Below are 19027 nucleotides of genomic sequence, written 5' to 3' on the forward strand. Positions count from 1 at the left end.
TCTCCAAGCTTGTGCACAGTAGCCTGGAGTCAAGGTTACCTTTCCAACATTTTGTGTCCTTCATTTTTGGATCAGACAGAACGAAATGGAGTAGACAGTTCCCTGCCCTACTCTGCAGTTTCCTGCTGGGCCAGGCTGAGAGGTGGCACCAGTACCTCCATTTTGGGGTCAGGCAGGACAAGATATAGTCTTCATTTTCACGCTGTGCCAGGCTGAGCGGTGACATCAGGTTCTCCATTTTAAGTCAGACTGGATGAGCCAAAGTGCAGTTTCCTACAAAAGTAACCTCGTCCTTTGGCTATTGCGCCCAGCCTATATAATCCTGGGATATCAACCACTCTAAATTGGCCTTAATGGGAGTGGCCATAGAATTCTATGGGAGTGCTCTACTGTACTCAGTATTTGTCATTTAATTTTAGCGAATCACCTGACAGCGAGGCGTGGCTCTGTGCTTGTGGTGTGCTAGTATACGGGGGATAGTGAAGGGGAAAGCGTTCTGGGAGATGATTGGTTGGTAGATTAAGCCGATTTAAACCAATGCCTGCGCTGGGAGTTTCTCCAGGCTCTCTGTATTGGCTAACAAAGGCTAAGTTTGACACGTTGGTCCACCAGACTCTTTGTGCATTTGGGGCGAAAGTGTCTGGGAACAAGATTAAGCTAAAAGGTTGATGACCGGTCTGCCATGTTGTGGCAGGCTCACTGTGGCCGTGGCATGATCCTGCCTCCCCCCGCAGTGGGCACAATGCAGCATTTAATGAGGTGTGACACATTTGCCCTTCGCTGCCAGCGGCAACAGTGCAGTGTCATCATGCCCCAATTCGTATCACTATGTTGTCCGCATAGGCAGGGTTGGCATGAATTCTGCTGAAGTCGGCTAGTGGAGTCATAGGAGTTAGGATCAAAACCTGCTCGGAGAACCAATGATATGGGTAGCAGGGTTTGGGTCAGTTCAATTCAGTCAATTCAGGAGGCAGAATTATCCCTCCTGATTATCCCCTGACTTTACTGATATAAAATGGGCTGACCCCAAACCCTGGATTTTTGGCAGCCACTCATATTTGACGTAATTGGCCAACTGTGATCACATGTTTCTGTATCGGTTTTCCTAGTGGCTCACGGCACTCAGGCAGCCCCTCGGAACGTGGTCCTAAGACCTCCACCTCGGTCGACTCCTCCAAAGTCTACATTGTCTCCTCTGGCAGCACGGTGACAGGGGTGGGGCTTAATGATCCTATCCACGCCCGCCAATCAGCAGGCAAAGAGTATCGGATTGGCTGGAAGAAAGCCGTGGATGGCTCTCCAATGGAGGATCTGGGCAGGCCAAAAGACTACGGGTGAGTAAATAAGCAGTGTTTTGCGGGGTTGTATTCTTACTTGGACATATAATTTGCTCCTAGAACACTGTCAATATGCTCTATAACATCATAATAGTTGCCAGTGCCACACATCATTTTTCTCCCTCCCATACTGTCAAGTTTTCGACTCTACATAACCCGTTGAAATAAACCCCATCGTCCTATTTTAATAAAGAAGCCACAAGTGCGTACGCGTGTCAACTTTACTAGTACTTTCCTGCTAACCTTTGGCCAGGTTGACCTTGCAAGCGAGGCTTTGACCCTCAAGGGTCTTTCTTGGTTAAGTTAACTGAACTGGGAAAAAGATGGCGAGCTGACAAAACTGTCTGCTTTGGTCCTGTTGAAAAGGTGGCAAGCCATACTGCCATACTAAACCAAAGGCCCCCATTTTAGGCAGGTTCTGATCAAAGGGGACAGCCATATTAAAAGTAACCTCTGACTTGATGCTCTGACAGAATCCTTCGATGCTCTGGCAGTGTCCTCGAGTACGGTCTCTCATTTAGCTAGTGTCAAGTGTCCATCGGCTAGTGCAACCTTTTCTGATATTTTCCGTTCACAAAACCACCTTCGTAGTGGGCATAGTGCCCCCAAAATAAACATATCATTTTACATGGGACTGCACATAGCTAATACAAATCAAGTTTAGATTACTGCTGCTACACTACATGAAAAAAAGTATGTTAATACATGTCGAACATCTCATTCCAAAATCATGGGCATTAATATGGAGTTGGTCCCACCTTTGCTGCTATAACAGCCTCCACTCTTCTGGGAAGGCTTTCCACTAGATGTTGGAACATTGCTGCGGAGACTTGCTTCCATTCAGCCATGATCATTATTGAGATTGGGCATGGATGTTGGGTGATTAGGCCTGGCTCGCAGTCGGCGTCCCAATTCATCCCAAAGGTGTTCGATGGGGTTGAGGTCAGGGCTTTGTGCAGGCCAGTCAAGTTTTCCACACCGATCTCGATAAACCATTTCTGTATGGGCCTCGCTTTGTGCATGGGGGCATTGTCATGATGTTGCCACAAGGTTGGAAGCACAGAATCGTCTAGAATGTATTATGCTGTAGCATTAAGATTTCCCTTCACTGGAACTAAGGGGTCTAGCCCGAACCATGAAAAACAGCCCTAGACCATTATTCCTCCTCCACAAACTTTACAGTTGGCTCTATGCATTGGAGCAGGTAGCGTTGTCCTGGCATCTACCAAATCCAGATTTGTCCGTCGGAATGCTAGATGGTGAAGCATGATTAATCTAGAACATGTTTCCCCATCTGGCGCCCCACGAGCATAGCTTCCATCAATGTAATTGTCTGCATCATTTCCAATACCCATACATTGTAGAATAATAGTGAAGACATCAAAACTATGACATAACACATATGGAACCATGTAATAACCAAAAAAGTGTTAAACAAATCAAAATATATTTTAAATGTGAGATTCTTCAAAGTATCCACCCTACACCTTGATGACAGCTTTGCACTTCGATAGTCACCTGGAATGCATTTCAATTAACAGGTGTGCCTTGTTGAAAGTTAATTTATGGAATTAACTGTAATGAACTTATCCTCTGCAGCAGAGGTCACTCTGGGTCTTCCTTTCCTGTGGCGGTCCTTATGAGAGCAAATGTGACGGCACTTGAAGCAACGTTCAAAGTTCTTGAAATGTTCCATATTGACTGACCTTAGTGTCTTAAAGTAATTATGGACTGTCGTTTCTCTTTGCTTATTTGAGCTGTTCTTGCCATAATATGGATTTGGTCTTTATCAAATAGGACTATCTTCTGTATACCACCCCTACCTTGTCACAACACAACTGTCTCAAACGCATTAAGAAGGAAAGATATTCAACGTCCGTCAGTGAAGCGAGTCATCATTCCAGAGAAAGCATTTCCACTGCTGCAGAGTCCAATGGCGGTGAGCTTTACACCACTCCTGCCGACACTTGGCATTGCGCATGGTGATCTTAGGCTTGTGTGCGTCTGCTTGGCCATGGAACCCCATTTTATGAAGCTCCAGACAAACCGTTCTTGTACTGCTGTTTCATCCAGAGGCAGTTTTGAGCTCGGTAGTGAGTGTTACAACCGAGGTTTCAGCACTCGGCGGTCCCCTTCTGTGAGCTTGCGTGGCCTACCACTTTGGCTGAGCCGATGTTGCTCCTAGACGTTTCCACTTCACAATAACAGCACTTACAGTTGACCGGGGCAGCTCTAGCAGGGAAGAAATTTGACAAACTGACTTTTTGGAAAGGTGGCATCCTATGATGGTGCCACGTTGAAAGTTACTGAGCTCTTCAGTAAAGCCATTCTACTGCCAATGTTTGTCTATGGAGATTGCATGGTTGTGTGCTACATTTGTATACACCTGTCAGCAACGGCTGTGGCTGAAATAGCCAAATCCAGTAATTTTAAAATGGTGAGTGACCACATACTTTTGTATATATAGTGTAGAAGTAGCATTCGTGGACAGTTGTCATTCTTTTGTTGTTATATTATATCATGGCATGACAGGTTTCATTGTAATGTTTATGATTGGTGGAGGATAACAAGAGTAGAGCAGTATTTATCACCAATTTACATTGGCCTTATTCCAAGGTAACTATTATGTAATTAGTTTGTGCTATGTGTGCAAGAACAAGTAGTTAGTGTACTTACCCCTGTACAGAAACAATTAACACAAAAGTAACAGGTTTATAACATAATCTGCTTTATAAGGCCAATGTTATTTGAGGTATGACCATATAGCATAGCAATTTTGACCGCAATATGCTTGCATATCAGCCATGTATACAGCTTTTGTTTACATCTCAATGTACATTACCATTATTTCCCTCCTTTTTTCACTTGGGGTTTTCTACATCAGTGGAGTGGAAGGCGTATTGTCTTTCCTACTAAAGACTCTAACACTGAGATCCAGGTACACTAGCTTTACGGAACCCTGTTTGGTTCAATAAACCTCTTACGCATGCTTTATTTTACAGTCCACTATTTACTTTGTAAAATTGGGATTATATAATATTTACCTGTTTCTTTGAGATTAAAATCACCATTTGGTTGTGTGGAAGTCTTTTTAAGTTAAATGCGTAATTTCTTAATAAATATTGGACAGAGCCCAGTTGAAATGGGCTGGTAAAATAAATCTACCCACTTTGTCACTCGCATGGTGTCTGTACACAATGCAAACGGTGCCTTCCGTGACACCCCACCCCCACTCTTGTGTGTTTACCTGGAAACGGCAACTCCCCAAACTAGATGCCCTCCAGTTGAAGAACTGTAATTGACTGGCTGCGAACAGCATATTGTAATAAATGACTCCCCCTGTTTGTGTGTGTGTGTGTTGATATTCAACTTTCAATTACCCGTTACAGTAGTTCTGGTAGTATACCTCTTTCTTATGACCTTGTTTTATTATTTTGTCCTTCCCAAAGAGCAGTGTAATGTGCTGCCTGGTCTTACTTCTGATTGCTTTATGCTTCTATATATGTCTTACTGTTTTCGGTCTTACTGTTCAGTAATGTCCTTACTCTCCCACACGTGTCACTATGCCCCCTCTACCTCACCTTTGTGGGCAAATTACCCCTTATTCCACATGTAGTGCACTGCTTTTGACCAGGAATTGGCTGTGTTCTTTGTTCAGGAGAGACCCTCGTACAATAGCTTTCACAAGAAACTTCAATGAAACTGATGAGCTTGTCTCTAATGCATCTCTTACCTTTTTTGGTTTTGTTTTTTTGCATCTCTTACCTGTTTCTCATCCCGATCTCTTTCTTCCCTCCTTTCTCTCTACCCTCACTTTCTCGCTACATTCTCTACCTTACCATCGTTCTTCATTTATCCTTTTTTCACTCATCCCTATCTCGATCTCTTTTCTCTCTTCCGCCTCTTCGTCTTCCCCTTCCTCCCTCTCTCCATTGCATCCCCCATCGTCCCCTGGGGAGCAGGCTGCGGGCCATGCTGGGTGCAGACAGCCAGCTCCAGCAGGTCCAGCCCAGCCTGACCAGAGAGGCCTTCCTGAAGATGATGCTGCCCGACAGTCTTCCTGGGGAGGGGGGGTGTGGCAAGGTGAGCCCCTGCTCCCACTCGTTTTTCTCCACACTCTACTTGGTTCACTATCACTGTGTTCAGTGGAAGGAAATGTTTGAACGTCGCAGATAGAAATTTTATAAATAGAGCTGACAGCATTCTCTAGTGTAGTGTTAGCCATTTCCTCCCCTGACAATGAGTGTCTTGCTTTAATTTCCTTCCCTCCTTCAGTCGGCTCCTTCCTCCACTTGACATAATCCATTCAGATTGCTTGTGATATTAAAAATCAAGGCTGCCACCGTTTTCAAATGAACTGAAATTAAAACCAAGGGGGAATTATAAGGCGCCAGACTTGGGCTAACCTTTTTCTAGCACAGCTTCCCTCCGCCTGTCGAAAGGTTAATGTAGACGTCTACCGTTCAATACCACCGGCCTAGCGTCAAGAAAAACCCCACCACTTGATGTAAAGGCTCTTGGGTAATTAGAAGAAGACAATGTGGCCAGGAAACAAGGGTGGAGGTAGAATGGGAAGGGGTTGATACAAATTGATTTGATCTGGGAGCTAGCAAGCTGCTCTTCAGACCTCTTTGTTCACTGATTGAAAAATACATCACAGGAAAATGGCTGCCAGCAACATAGTCAGTAGTCTTGACATATCCTCCTGTAATAAATGTGATGCAGGTCTTTCATTATTATCTGATGCCCTGCATTTATACCAACTACTATGCGCAGGGAAGCTATCGTCAGATAATTGAGGGGAAATTATTGGCTCTCATTTTTGGCACTGTGGTAGACCAAAGTTACTGTTTTGCCAATTTTGTGGAAGATTCAAGCTATTTTTCCCCTAGTTTAGCACTACCAGTTGGCGCTTGAATCACCCCTTCTGTGGTGCTGCCCTCCGAGATGTAAAATGTCTCAGAATTTTCAGTCACCCTTTTTCCCTCCCTCATTTTCTCCATCCCTTCCTGCAGAGTCTGACTGGTCCTGGCGGCATGCCCATGTCCCCACGGAGGTCCCTGTACCGGACCCTGTCGGACGAGAGCCTGTGCAGCAGCTACAGGAAAAACCTGTCCCTGGTCAGCTCCCGGAGCTCTCTCCTGGACCAAGCCCTGCCCAACGATATCCTGTTCAGCACCGCCACTGAGCCCTACCACAGCACCCTGCCACCTCGCATGAACCTCGGCCACAGCCATGGGGCACCGCTAAACAAGAGTGAGTGTTTGCCCGTTTAGGGTAGGGGTGGCGTAGTCTCTCTTGCTAGCTAGGTCTTGTCAGTTGTAAAAACAGAATTTAATAGAACAGATAGATAATATATATATACTTCAATCTATATCTATGGTTGAGAGGTAATAGGGATGGCCAACCTTTCTCCTGGAGAGCTATAGGATGTGTACATTTTCTTCCAGCCCTGCTCTAACTCACCATATTCAGCTAATACCGTTTTTTCCAAGGCCCCTTTTACCTTAAAATTTAAATATGTCAAAACTGTATAATCAGTGTAAAAGTACCAAAAAGTCTGCCCAACATTTTATTATATATTAGGGAAACCTTAGAGTACATTTCATTGATTCAGACATTCAATTAGGAATGGAACACGTTACGAAATCATTAATGTATCTGCCAAAGATTGGTCCCGTGTGGCTCAGTTGGTAGAGCATGGTGTTTGCAACGCCAGGGTTGTGGGTTCGATTCCCACGGGGGACCAGTACGGAGAAAAAAATGTATGAAATGCATTCACTACTGTAAGTCGCTCTGGATAAGAGCGTCTGCTAAATGACTAAAATGGAAATGTAAAATGAAGGCAAATGGACAGTGGACAGCTGCATTCACCTACTCTTGAAAAGCACTTAAAGGCCTACTCTGTGATATTTACAGTCACTTTTATATTTCTCCAGACTCATTCCTCGGGGCAGCCATTTTGATTTTAAAATTAAGGCCATAGAAATAAAAAATATCTAACTGCGAGCTCATTGTGGTCAATTAAATGCAAACGCCCTTGCCAGTCTTAAGCTGAACTTTACGAGACCCATTGTAAAAGCTACAGCGTATGCCACTTTCAATTTCCCATCTGTCTTATGCAAACCTATTTTAAAAAGCTTACTCTGTTTATAAGAAACACAGCAAGATATTGGATATTTTCCACTGGGAAAAACATCCCAGTATGTGCTCATTGAGTATGCACGATATTAACCCTTTCACTGTCAGTCCTCCTTGCGTTCTTTGTTGAAACATTCTAACCACTTGTTGTATTTCGCAATGACACACAGGGGCTGATTACCCCCCCCCCCCCCCCCCTCCCCCACCTTGGAGGGTGGAGGTTGTGTGTGGATATTTGATTGCTGTGTCTTATTCAGATCACCTTAACTCTAGGGGGGGGGGGGGGGGGGCTGCTGTATGGGATCAGAAACCATAATTAAGCATCATGAATCTCCAGCTGTGTGCGAGATTAAGGTGCGTATGTGTGTTTTTATGCACACATTTGTATGCCTAGGTTTGTGTGAGTTTGCCAAAGCTGACCCCTGTGGATGTCCCCTAGAGGCAGGTTATTTGTCTGTCTGGCGGGGGGAAGCTCCCCCTTCGTCTCCGTCCTCTAATCAGCTTTCAACAGCAGACTGTGACATTGTTTTTTTTTTTAAAGTAACCGTGTTCTTGGCAGTTTTCCAAGCAGGAGGGCACTTTGAGTATGTAATTGTTTTTCATTTTTTTACATTTTGGGTGGGGGTTTGTCTCGCACAGTCAATTTGGTGCAAATTGAACAGGCTGAATTGTATTTGCTTCAAGGGGAATTCCAGATGTCTCTAAAAATGTCTGTTAAGGTGATACAAGTCGTATGGATACCTCTGTGAGATGTTTGTCTTACGCTTTGGTGGAAAGTGCCCGTCTTTCATTCGTTAAGAGTAACATCTTATTTAAAAATGTGTGTTTTTACTGACTTTGAAACCTAAAACCCTGAAATGACTTTGGAAATCTGCAAGCAGTTTGGGCTTAACATAGGAGCAGGTGTTCCAAGTGGAGAATGGATGAGCACTGATGTCTAAATATCGGTAGACAGAAGGGAGAGGGGGAGGGGGAAGGAGGGAGAGGGAGAGAGAACCAAATTGGTGAGCTTGTCAGTCACTTATCTAAACCGAAATGTCTCATCTCTACAGATGAGCTGTGGTTCTCTGACAGCTCCCTGGCCGACCGCTGTAAAATGGCTGATGGCAGTCTGATGCCCCTCCCGGAAGCAGTCTCTGGCCTGGACTGGTCCCATCTTGTTGATGCCGCAAGGGCTTTTGAAGGTAAGGACAACGTCTGGATTCATCATACTCCCGCATGGCATTAAACAAAACTGAGTGCTTATTCACTGTTTGACCTGTTGATGCTCCCAAAAGCTTACCCAGCTAACAATTTACATTGCCTAGAACAGTATGGAATGTTTTTGTCAGGTACCCATTTGGTTGTGATGTGAGAACATCAGAAGGGGAATCTTCACATTTGTTGGGACATGATACGTTTGAACAATGTCAAAAGGAAAATATCCCTTTGGACAGACTTTCTTAAAGCACTTAAAAGCTGGACCAACAAAGGTTATGGGAATGTTATCCCCTAACCTACCAGAAATGTTATCTCCTAACCTACCAGAAATGTTCTGGGAATGCAGAAATGTTAGCTAGGTGTAAGTGGTACCTGATTAACATTTGCTGCTACCAAGGTTCCTGTCAGGTGTCATACTGTCAAAGGCTGTCAAATCTTTTGTCCCCAGTTCTCATCAGGCTTTCAGCGCTTGAACTGTTACCCTTTTGTTCACTCAGTATTTGTATTTATTATGAATCCCCATTAGCTGCTGCCAACAATTCCTGGTCTTTATTCAGTGTCTAAATCGTACTCTGTGGTTTTTTTCCCACTCTGGTCAATTTAGGTATCTAATTTGGCGTGTAATTCAAAGTGCGAAAATACCATTATAAAAGTTGTTTTTCTTTTCTTTTAATGTTCAGATGTGATTTCATTGTCCGTCATCCAACTAAAGTCTGCCAAATTCATTTGCTGAAGCGTCTTGACATGAATTACAATTGACCCTCAATATCATCTTGACCCAGTCAAAATCTTCAGTCTCTCCCATTATCTGTGTCTACCTTGAACTCAGTCTGTCTACATCGAGGTGCTAATTAGCAGGAAGTGGATGGAGAGAGAGCGTATTTGGGGACTTGAGAAACGAAGCATCATGACAATGGCGCGCACAGCAAGGAACCATTTTGCCAATTCGCGCCGTAATTGTACCTCTTGCTTGCACACTTTCTCTGGCAATTATAGCTTCGCTACCTCGTCCAACTGTGTTTCTGGTAATCTGGAATTACAGGGTGATGTACTCACAATGTTTTTTTTTCTTCTCCTGCAAATGGCTTCTGCTTCCTTCATGACCAACAGATGTTTATAGACTGGATAGGTTTGAACCGGTGACCACATTTCTTTTCTCCCTGAGCAACGAGGGGTGGGGCCGGGGCCTCCATTGATTAGCATCGGGCTGCACAGCAGCCTTCGATTTGTATGGAAGTCAACAACAGAGAAAAGAGGGGGGACAATTTTCTTGGAGAGTCGTGGGAGTGCTGACCCTGGCAATATTAGGCCGTGTCGTTTAATTGACTTGTTTTGTTTCGTGTCGCTCGCTGTGTGCTCTCAAGGCAGTGTTGCTAAGCACGCAGAAACTCTAGCATGCTAGCGGGGGGAAAAGGGCGGGGTGAGCATTAGTAGCAACACGCAAGCATTATTTATGTTACCGTAGACCCACGCATACTACAACAGGATAAATGGTTCACGTTCACAGTCAAGAGGGCAGCAGAACAGACACAACACAGACATTCCTCTCTCCTGGCGTGTCTCATTCTTCAGTTGTGATTCATATTTATCAATGATAACTTAACCTCAGGATTTATCTTAGACCGTTTGTCTTCCATATTGAACATTACGGAAAGAATGTCATGGGATATTTTAGTTGTTTCCAACTCACTATAGGCTAGTCTTTTTACTAAAGGAATACCTGGCTCTGTTATAGGTCTCCCTCTTTTACTTTCCCCCTTGCCCTCTTTTGTATTCTTTGTTTTCCACTATGATAATCACTTCCTCTGTGATTTACTTCAGTCAATTTTAAAGCCAATGTTGAGACTGTCAATTAGAACGGAGTGATTGTTAAAAGGAAGAAAGAGGGATGTGTAATTATGGGTGAGGTTTTCAAAGCTTCAGTCTCTCGCTTGGCTCTCAGAAGCAACTTCAGTGAGACACTTATCTTTAGTGAGAACCACTTTCATCTCTCTTCCCTCTCGCTCTTACCCCTCTCTCACAATTCCCTTTTTCTCTCTCCCCTCTTCTCACTCCTTTAGCGAGAACAATCTTAGTGAGAACAGCTCCCATCCCTTTCCCCTTCTCCCTCCTTTCTGTCCTCAAATACCACATTCCAAATCCACGTCACCTCTCAACACCATCTAAATATTAAGACAGACGCAGGTGGGGGATGGTTGGTGCTGCCCTTTCGCAAGAAACTTAACCTCACTTTCCTCAGTAAGAACCCCCGGCTTTCTAAATTGATATGTGATGCCCACTCGGACATCTGCTAGGCTATTCTGACATCTCACAAGCTTAGTCTGTTTTTTCTTGTCTTCTTCCCTATCCAGAATTATCCTATGCTCTCTATCTGGAAGGTAACAATAGTGTGCTGTGCCGTGTCGGTTATTAAGGGTTCTGGCTTCTATTGTTTCTCCACTCGGCAACCCATCTGACTGCACTTTATTGTTCTAGCCCAGTGCTAACGCACTTGATTCAACTTAACCACGGGCTGTTTGAGTTGTTGAATCGAGTGTCTTAGTGTTGGGCTAGAACAAAAATGTGCAGTCATGTGGGTCTTTACAGCTGGATTTGAGAATCACTGGCTTACAATGCCTTTGGAAAATATTAAGACCCCTTTTTCCAAACTTTGTTAGGTTACAGCCTTATTTTAAAATTGATTAAATAGTTTTTTCCCCTCATCAATCTACACACAATACCCCATAATGAGAAAGCAAAAGCAGGTTTAGACATTTTTGCAAATGTATAAAAATAAAATAAAATTACATTTACATAAGTATTCAGACCCTTTACTCAGTATATTGTCAAAGCACCTTTGGCAGCAATTACAGCCTTGAGTCTTCTTCGATAAAATGCTACAATCTTGTCACACTTGTATTTGGGGAGCTTCTACCATTCGTCTCTGCAGATCCTCTCAAGCTCTGTCAGGTTGGATAGGGAGCATTGCTGCACAGCTTTTTCAGGTCTCTCCAGAGATGTTCGATCGGGTTCAGGTCCGGGCTCTGGCTGGGCCAGTCAAGGACATGCAGAGACTTGTCCTGAAACCGCTCCGGTGTTGTCTTGGCTGTGTGCTTAGGGTTGTTGTCCTGTTGAAAGGTGAACCTTCGCCCCAGTCTGAGGTCCTGAGTGCTCTGGAGCAGGTTTTCATCAAGGCTCTCTCTGTACTTTGCTCCGTTCATCTTTCCCTCGATCCTGACTAGTCTCCCAGTCCCTGATGCTGAAAAACACCCCCACAGCATGATGCTGCCACATCATGCTTCACCGTAGGGATGGTGCCAGGTTTCCTCCAGATGTGATGCTTGGCATTCAGGCCATAGAGTTCAATCTTGGTTTTATCAGACCAGAGAATCTTGTTTCTCATGGTCTAAGAGTCCTTTAGGTACCTTTTGGGGAAACTCCAAGCGGGGTATCATATGCCTTTTACTGAGGAGTGGCTTCCATCTGGCCACTCTACTGTAAAGGCCTGATTGGTGGAGTACTGCAGAGATAGTCCTTCTGGAAGGTTCTCCCATCTCCACAGAAGAGCTTGGTCAGAGTGACCTGTCGGGTTCTTGGTCACCTCCCTGACCAGGCCCTTTTCCCCCGATTGCTCAGTTTGACTGGGCGGCCAGCTCTAAGGATAGTCTTGGTGGTTCCAAACTTCTTCCATTTTAAGATTGATGGAGGCCACTGTGTTCTTGGGGACCTTCAATGCTGCAGAAATGTTTTTGTATCCTTCCCAGATCTGTGCCTCGACACAATCCTGTCTTAGAGCTCTACGGATAATTATTTCGACCTCATCGCTAGGTTTTTTTCTCTGCCATGCACTGTCAACTGTGAGACCTTATATAGACAGGTGTGTGCCTTTCCAAATCTTGCCCAATCAATGGAATTTACCACAGGTAGATTCCAATCAAGTTGTAGAAACATCTCAAGGATGATCAATGGAAACAGGATGCAACTGAGCTCAATTTCGAGTCTCATGGCAAAGAATCTAAATACTTTATGCAAATAAGGTATTTCTGTTTTTTATTTTTAATACATTTGTAAAAAATGTCTAAACCTGTTTTCACTCCGTCATTGTGTGTGTAGATTGCTGAGTTTTTGTAAAAAAAAAATAATAAATCAATTTTAAAAGGCTGTAACGTAACAAAATGTGGAACAAGTCAAGGTGTCTGAATACAGTCTGAAGGCACTGTATATTATACTGTGAGTGGGGCCTTAATTGTGTGAAATCCAGTTTGCTCTCATATTTAACCCTGCTCGTGCAACCCTCTTCACCCACCGAGAGAGTGGATCCAGTTGTTATATACAGTGCCGTGAAAAAGTATTTGCCCCCTTACTGATTTTCTCTATTTTTGCATATTGTTGATACTGATCAGATCTTGAACCTTTATCTAATATTAGGTTTTGTTGAAGATCTGACGACGTTCAGTATAAAAAAATATGCAAAAGTAGCGAAAATTAGAAAAGGGGCAAATACTTTTGCACAGCACTGTAGCTCCATTCTTGTTGCTTTTAGAATAGACTCTGGCAAATGTTTAGGGATGGGAGCTAACCATAGCACCTCCACAGGATCCATTCTACTCTACATCACTCCCTATTAATCATGCTCTCTGCCTCCATGGTTGCAAGATTGGACTGTTTAAAAGGGCTGCACCAGAATGTGCCTTTCCTTAGAACATTGCTTTTGGAGCATTTAAGCGCTACTGTAGGTTATTTGCACTGAAAGTGGACTGTACACAGTGTGGGTAGCTGAACTGTATCTGAGGGATGTGCTGTCTCCTGTTTTCAGGTCTGGAGCTCGACAAGGATGCCAGTCGTCTGTGTGATAAAGACTGTCCGAAAGACTCACTAGGTGACATGACGTTTTGCTCAGCAAGGCTCTCTACACTTCACTGGAATTCCTTGACTTTTACTACCACTAGTTAGTTACTGGCATTAGAGGTTCTTTCACCTTTACTGCCATTGGTGCTTTTGCTATTACTACTATGGGACCTCCACCCCTACTACAATTTTATTTAGTGTTGAAACCAATTCAAATTAGGGTTTATATTAGCATTTCTGCCAATACTACCACAGCTACTACTACAACAGCTAATGCTTCTGTAACACCACAGCAGCCACTACTACCACTGTACTTCTACCACCACCTTCTAGCTGCCTAGTGCCTCTGCCTAGTGTTACCTCAACCACTTCTTCTATTGTGACGTTTTCTCCTGCTAACTTTTGTTCCAGCCTAGCACTAACACGCCTGATTAAACGGCTCTCCTCTTCTAATCTGGCGTTTCCCAGCAGTTAAGAACATTATTGAAGTCAAAGATGTGTGTCATGGTATTTAAAGATGCACTATGCAGAAATCGCTCCGCCATATCCTGGTTACTAATAGTTTGACTAATTTCAGTTTGTTACAAAACAAGCAAGTGTAGTGTAGAGAATCATTGTACCATCTAAACTTCTGTGAAATGTATATTCCATAACCAAAAACATTGTACACTGACCAAAAATGTAAAGTGTTGGTCCCATGTTTCATGAGCTGAAATAAAAGATCCCAGAAGTGTTCCATACGCACAAAAAGTTTATTTCTCAAAAATGTTGTGCAAAAATGTGTTTACATCCCTGTTAGTGAGCATTTCTCATTTGCCAAGATAATCCATCCACCTGATAGATGTGGCATATCAAGAAGCTGATTAAACAGCATGATCATTACACAGGTGCACTTTGTGATGGGGTCAATAAAATGCCACTCTAAAATGACACAACACAATGCCACATGTCTCAAGTTTTGAGGGACAGTGCAATTGGCATGCTGACTTCAGGAATGTATACCACAGCTGTTGCCAGAGAATACAATGTTAATTTCTGTACCGTAAGCTGTCGTCTAAGAGAATTTGGCAGTACGTCCAACCAACCTCACAACCGCAGACCATTTGTATGGCGTTGTGTGGGCGAGCGGTTTGCTGATATCAACGTTGTGAACAGAGTGCCCCATGGTGGCAGTGGGGTTATGGTATGGGCAGGCATAAGCTACGGACAACCAACACAATAGCATTTTATCAATGCCCATTTGAATGCACTGAGATACCGTTACGAGATCCTGAGGCCCATTGTTGTGCCATTCATCCGCCGCCACCACCTCATGTTTCAGCATGATAGTGCTCTGCCCTATGTCTGTACACAATTCCTGGAAGCTGAAAATATCCCAGTTCTTTCATAGCTTGCATACTCACCAGACATGTATGTGATGCTCTGGATCGACGTGTACGACCGCGTGTTCCAGTTCCCGCCAATATCCAGCAACTTCGAACAGCCATTGAAGAGGAGTGGGACAACATTCCACATGCCACAATCAACAGCTTGACCAACTCTATGCGAAGGAGATGTGTCGCACTGCATGAGGCAAATGGTGGTCACACCAGATACTGACTGGGTTTCTGATCCACACCCCTGCCCATTTTGTGTCTGTGAAATCTATAGATTAGGACCTAATAATACTTTTTTTTTTTTAATTTGATTTCCTTATATGAAATGGAACTCAGTAAAATATTTGAAATTGTTGAATGTTGCGTTTATATTTTTGTTGACTGTATTTTCAGCCATTTCAAGCAGGTGTACAAAAACTAAGTAAAGGTCGCAAAAATGAAACGTGAGAATGGGATGCATAGAAATAGAACAGATCTACCCCCAAAAAGTTACATATTGCAGATTTAATAGTATTGTGTGTGTGTTTCTTTAGCAGCGGACCAGGGTTCACTCTGCTCCATGTTGGATGTGGAGCAGGCCCAACAGGCCATGGAGCTGTCCCGTGAGCTGAGTCGGAGGGTGGCTGCGTCGGATGCCGCCGCTCTGGAGGCAGGGTAGGTGTACTGCGCATTTGGGTGGGACAGGCAGGTAAAGCAGCTTGACTTAGTAGAGAAGGGGATTTAGTTATTGAAGGTCTTACATGTACGTATTTTTAACACTACTTACTGACTGAATGCACTGACAATAGCATGAATGCTAAAATATTGTTCATCCTCCTCTAAAGGAATAACTTTTATGATCAAAAGATTCCGATTAAAGGCCCAGTGTAGTTAAAAATGTGATTTTTCTCTGTGTGTGTGTGTGTGTGTGTGTGTGTGTGTGTGTGTGTGTGTGTGTGATAAAAAAAAATCACATTGTGGTTGGAGTAATATTGTGAAATTATGATAATGCCTTTCTACTGTAAGAGCTTTTTGAAAGACTGCCTAAAATTTCAGCCTGTTTTGGTGGGATGGAGTTTTGGCCTGCCTGGTGTCAACACAAATTAGTTAATAGACCAATAAGAAAGAGTTCCAAACCTCTCTGCCAATAACAGCTAGTTTTCAGTTTTCTCCTGCCCACTCAGACCTCTCCCAGACAGTCCTAGCAGTCCTTCCTTGAAAAATTGCTCTTTGCTAAGAAGCTATTTTTGTTTATTTTTGACCATTTTAATTGAAAACAATCAAAGTAAGGTGCTTAATTGTTAACCAGAAAATGTTATTTTGAGATAAAAATGTCTGCATAGGACCTTTTTTAAAATGAACTAATAACTATAAACATTTTCATAAATGACCTTCACTTCACATAAATGACCTTGAGTGTGGACCTACAACACTATTCACTTAAATATGTTTTAAGTCAGTGACCTGGTCACACCTGAAGTTAGCTAGTAAACAATGCCGTTTTTTGTCAGTAGTTATACTCCACTTCAAAGAGTGGTCCAATTGATGCTGTATAAAAGCATATACCATTAAAGACAGACATAACGAAGAGGTCAATTTCTATAGACTGCTCAATAGACTCGCAAAACTTAAGGAAGCCTGTCTCTCTCTATCTCTGTATAGGGATGGCTCTCCTGCTCTGCTCACTGGCAAAGTCATCCAACTGGAAGAGATCCTCAGACAGCTTCAGTTCGACCTACGAAAGGTATAGTCAACTCCCCGAAGCACATCGGTAATGTGTCCAGTGAACCACTTAGCATGTATAACAATAATAACATGTCATTTAGCAGATTACTTTTATCCAAAGGGATGTGCAGCTAACACATGAATCAGTATACTACTATGATATACTAAAATGGTCTGTACAATTAGCTGTTGTTTTAAAATGTACGCTTCTCTGTTGGTGTATGTTGTAAATCATACAACCCCAGCAAAACCAGTTGTCATGGTCAGGTGTAAATACTGATTGTAAAAGGACGTTTTGTCAGTCTTTTCAGCAACCAGAAATATATGTCTTTATCTGACCAGATAAACAGCAAGAATATGATTGCTTTCCCATGTGGTGACGTCGTCATATAATATACATCTTTACCTGGCTATAGCAGAGACCAGTTACTTGTAATCTGGTTATATTTTGTATTCTCATTCAGAAAACCAGTGTACAACCAAACAAGTATGTCATAATGAAGCCAAATGTTGTCTACTGTGCCAAATGGTGATCATATGTATAGCCAATGTCATCATGCCAGGTTGTGTAATAACCGAAGTGTGTGTGTGTTCCCTCTCCACAGGAGCAAGAGGACAAGGCCATGTTGCAGGAGCAGGTCCAGCACTTGCGTCAGGACAACATGCGTCTGCACGAGGAGAGCCAAACGGCAGCCGCCCAGCTCAGGAGGTTCAGCGAATGGTTCCTAAACTCGGTTGGCAACAAGAAGCCCTGAGCAACAAAAAAAACACTGACACACACTGCAGTATGGCCGTTAACTCCACATTACCTGAGCCAGTGGCATGTCAAGAGGGACGATGTCTACAGTGATTCAAAGTGAATAGCCATCGCGTGAGTGCGAGAAGTTGCGAGTTAGCATGCTAATGCTAGTAGCATTGTTTTGAAATCAAAACAACAACATGAATTAGTGTAAATATACCAAGGGGCCGGGGGAGGGTAAAAGGATACATTTATAGAAGGTTAAAATAAAGGGGAGGAAGGGAAGAATGCTGCAGATCTCATGTTTTGGGCTATTTGCGTATAGGAAGGAACATGTGAATAAAAAAAAATGAATGTAACTTATGTGAAATCTATATTCTTTTGCCGAATAAGGCAAGTGTAAACTTAGCGGTTCCCTCAGTAAATAACAATGAAAAGAAGTTCACCCAAATAAAATTACTCAACTTTACCTTGACTTTTAATGAATTATATAACAACCAGGATATAACAACCAGGAAATAACTAAGGTGTTACAAGGTTCTTGTATAAGTTTTGTAAATACTCCACTTTTGAACAAAAAAAAATGAAATTGTCCTAGCAATAAATATGGTGATAGTCACAAAACTGTTATTAATGGTTAGCACTGATTGTGGTGTTGTCGAAATTGCGGTTGTGTTGGATTACTTGGAAGTGTTTATTTTGCAGTTACAAAAACGTGCCTGACTTTAACCAGTGGTGTATGGATACTGTAGTCTTTTCTGTTGTTGTAGTCCCCCATCCTTTTCCAACCCCTTGCCTTGTCCACCACTCTCACTAATGATGTCTACCATGATGTTATTACCTTTTTCTTTTTGCCACAGAGAAAAGTATTCTTATGCAGTTGATCCTGAACACTTGCAGGTACATAAGGTACCACCAAGTGTACGAATTATGTATTTTCAAGGCCAAAGTGTGTTTGATGGTCTTTGTACAGTACTTCAGAGAAAGTGTCTTGTATTTAACACTCTTATTTAAATTTACCCTCCAAATTGTTTATTTTAATATTGAGTATTTTGTTCCTTTCTGCACTAAAAAAGATTAATGGCTCCTTATTGGCAATGTCTGTATAGTTGGCAAGAGATGAGATATAAATACTATATACATATAAAGGGTTATTTCTGGGAAGTCCAACGTTTGGATGCTGCTAGAATACAGCCTGTTGTTTTGTATGCCTTTCTTTCTTTGTAAGATGTTTTGTTAAAAATGGGACAAAAGGTTGGCTTTTTTAATAAATGTAGGATGTTGGAAAAACAAAATGGACTCAGTGACATTTAATTCTAGCGACAATGTTTGTGAGTATTAAGGTATTTTTTTGTAAAGTTCCGTGCTGTTTTGCAGACAAATGGTGTCTTAAACAGACAGCCTATAGAATGTCCCTGATGAACTGGTTAGTTGACAGTCTTGATAAAAATCGACTATAATCAGTGCTACACGCTGTTTGATAAGTGGCATGCAGTCGTTTAGAGTATTGAATTATGAGTAACACTTGTACAGGGATCACATCTTAGGCACAATTGGGAATCTGCATAGTGCCTTCCTTTTTTATAGGTCAGGCCATTATTCAAAACAGCACCCTCTCTCTGAAGGATCTAGCAAAAGTGATGCCTGTCTGGCTGGCTGGAAACGGGTCTTGTTAGACCCAGATGGGCCGGCAGTGTCCACAA

At 42.8% G+C, this 19027-nt stretch overlaps 1 protein-coding gene across 4 annotated transcripts in view; it reads left to right on the plus strand.

Moving 5' to 3' along the window:
- LOC106585299 (signal-induced proliferation-associated 1-like protein 2) overlaps positions 1 to 18619 on the plus strand; it is a 128018-nt gene extending 109399 nt beyond the window's left edge. Inside the window, exons 15-23 of one of the 4 annotated variants that reach the window (XM_014171378.3) lie at positions 1110 to 1334; positions 4222 to 4275; positions 5300 to 5420; positions 6353 to 6593; positions 8531 to 8662; positions 13474 to 13536; positions 15415 to 15535; positions 16523 to 16604; positions 17191 to 18619. In XM_014171378.3, coding sequence (XP_014026853.1) covers positions 1110 to 1334; positions 4222 to 4275; positions 5300 to 5420; positions 6353 to 6593; positions 8531 to 8662; positions 13474 to 13536; positions 15415 to 15535; positions 16523 to 16604; positions 17191 to 17340 — 1189 coding nt within the window. In that variant the 3' untranslated portion in view covers positions 17341 to 18619. The remainder of the gene's footprint in view (positions 1 to 1109; positions 1335 to 4221; positions 4276 to 5299; positions 5421 to 6352; positions 6594 to 8530; positions 8663 to 13473; positions 13537 to 15414; positions 15536 to 16522; positions 16605 to 17190) is intronic. The other 3 variants (XM_014171399.3, XM_014171391.3, XM_014171403.3) reach the window with 3 other exon arrangements.
- The last annotated feature ends 408 nt before the right edge of the window (positions 18620 to 19027 follow it).

This window comes from Salmo salar, chromosome 02 (assembly GCF_965601325.2).
Source record: "Salmo salar chromosome 02, fSalSal1, whole genome shotgun sequence".
Classification (NCBI taxonomy): Eukaryota; Metazoa; Chordata; class Actinopteri; order Salmoniformes; family Salmonidae; genus Salmo; species Salmo salar.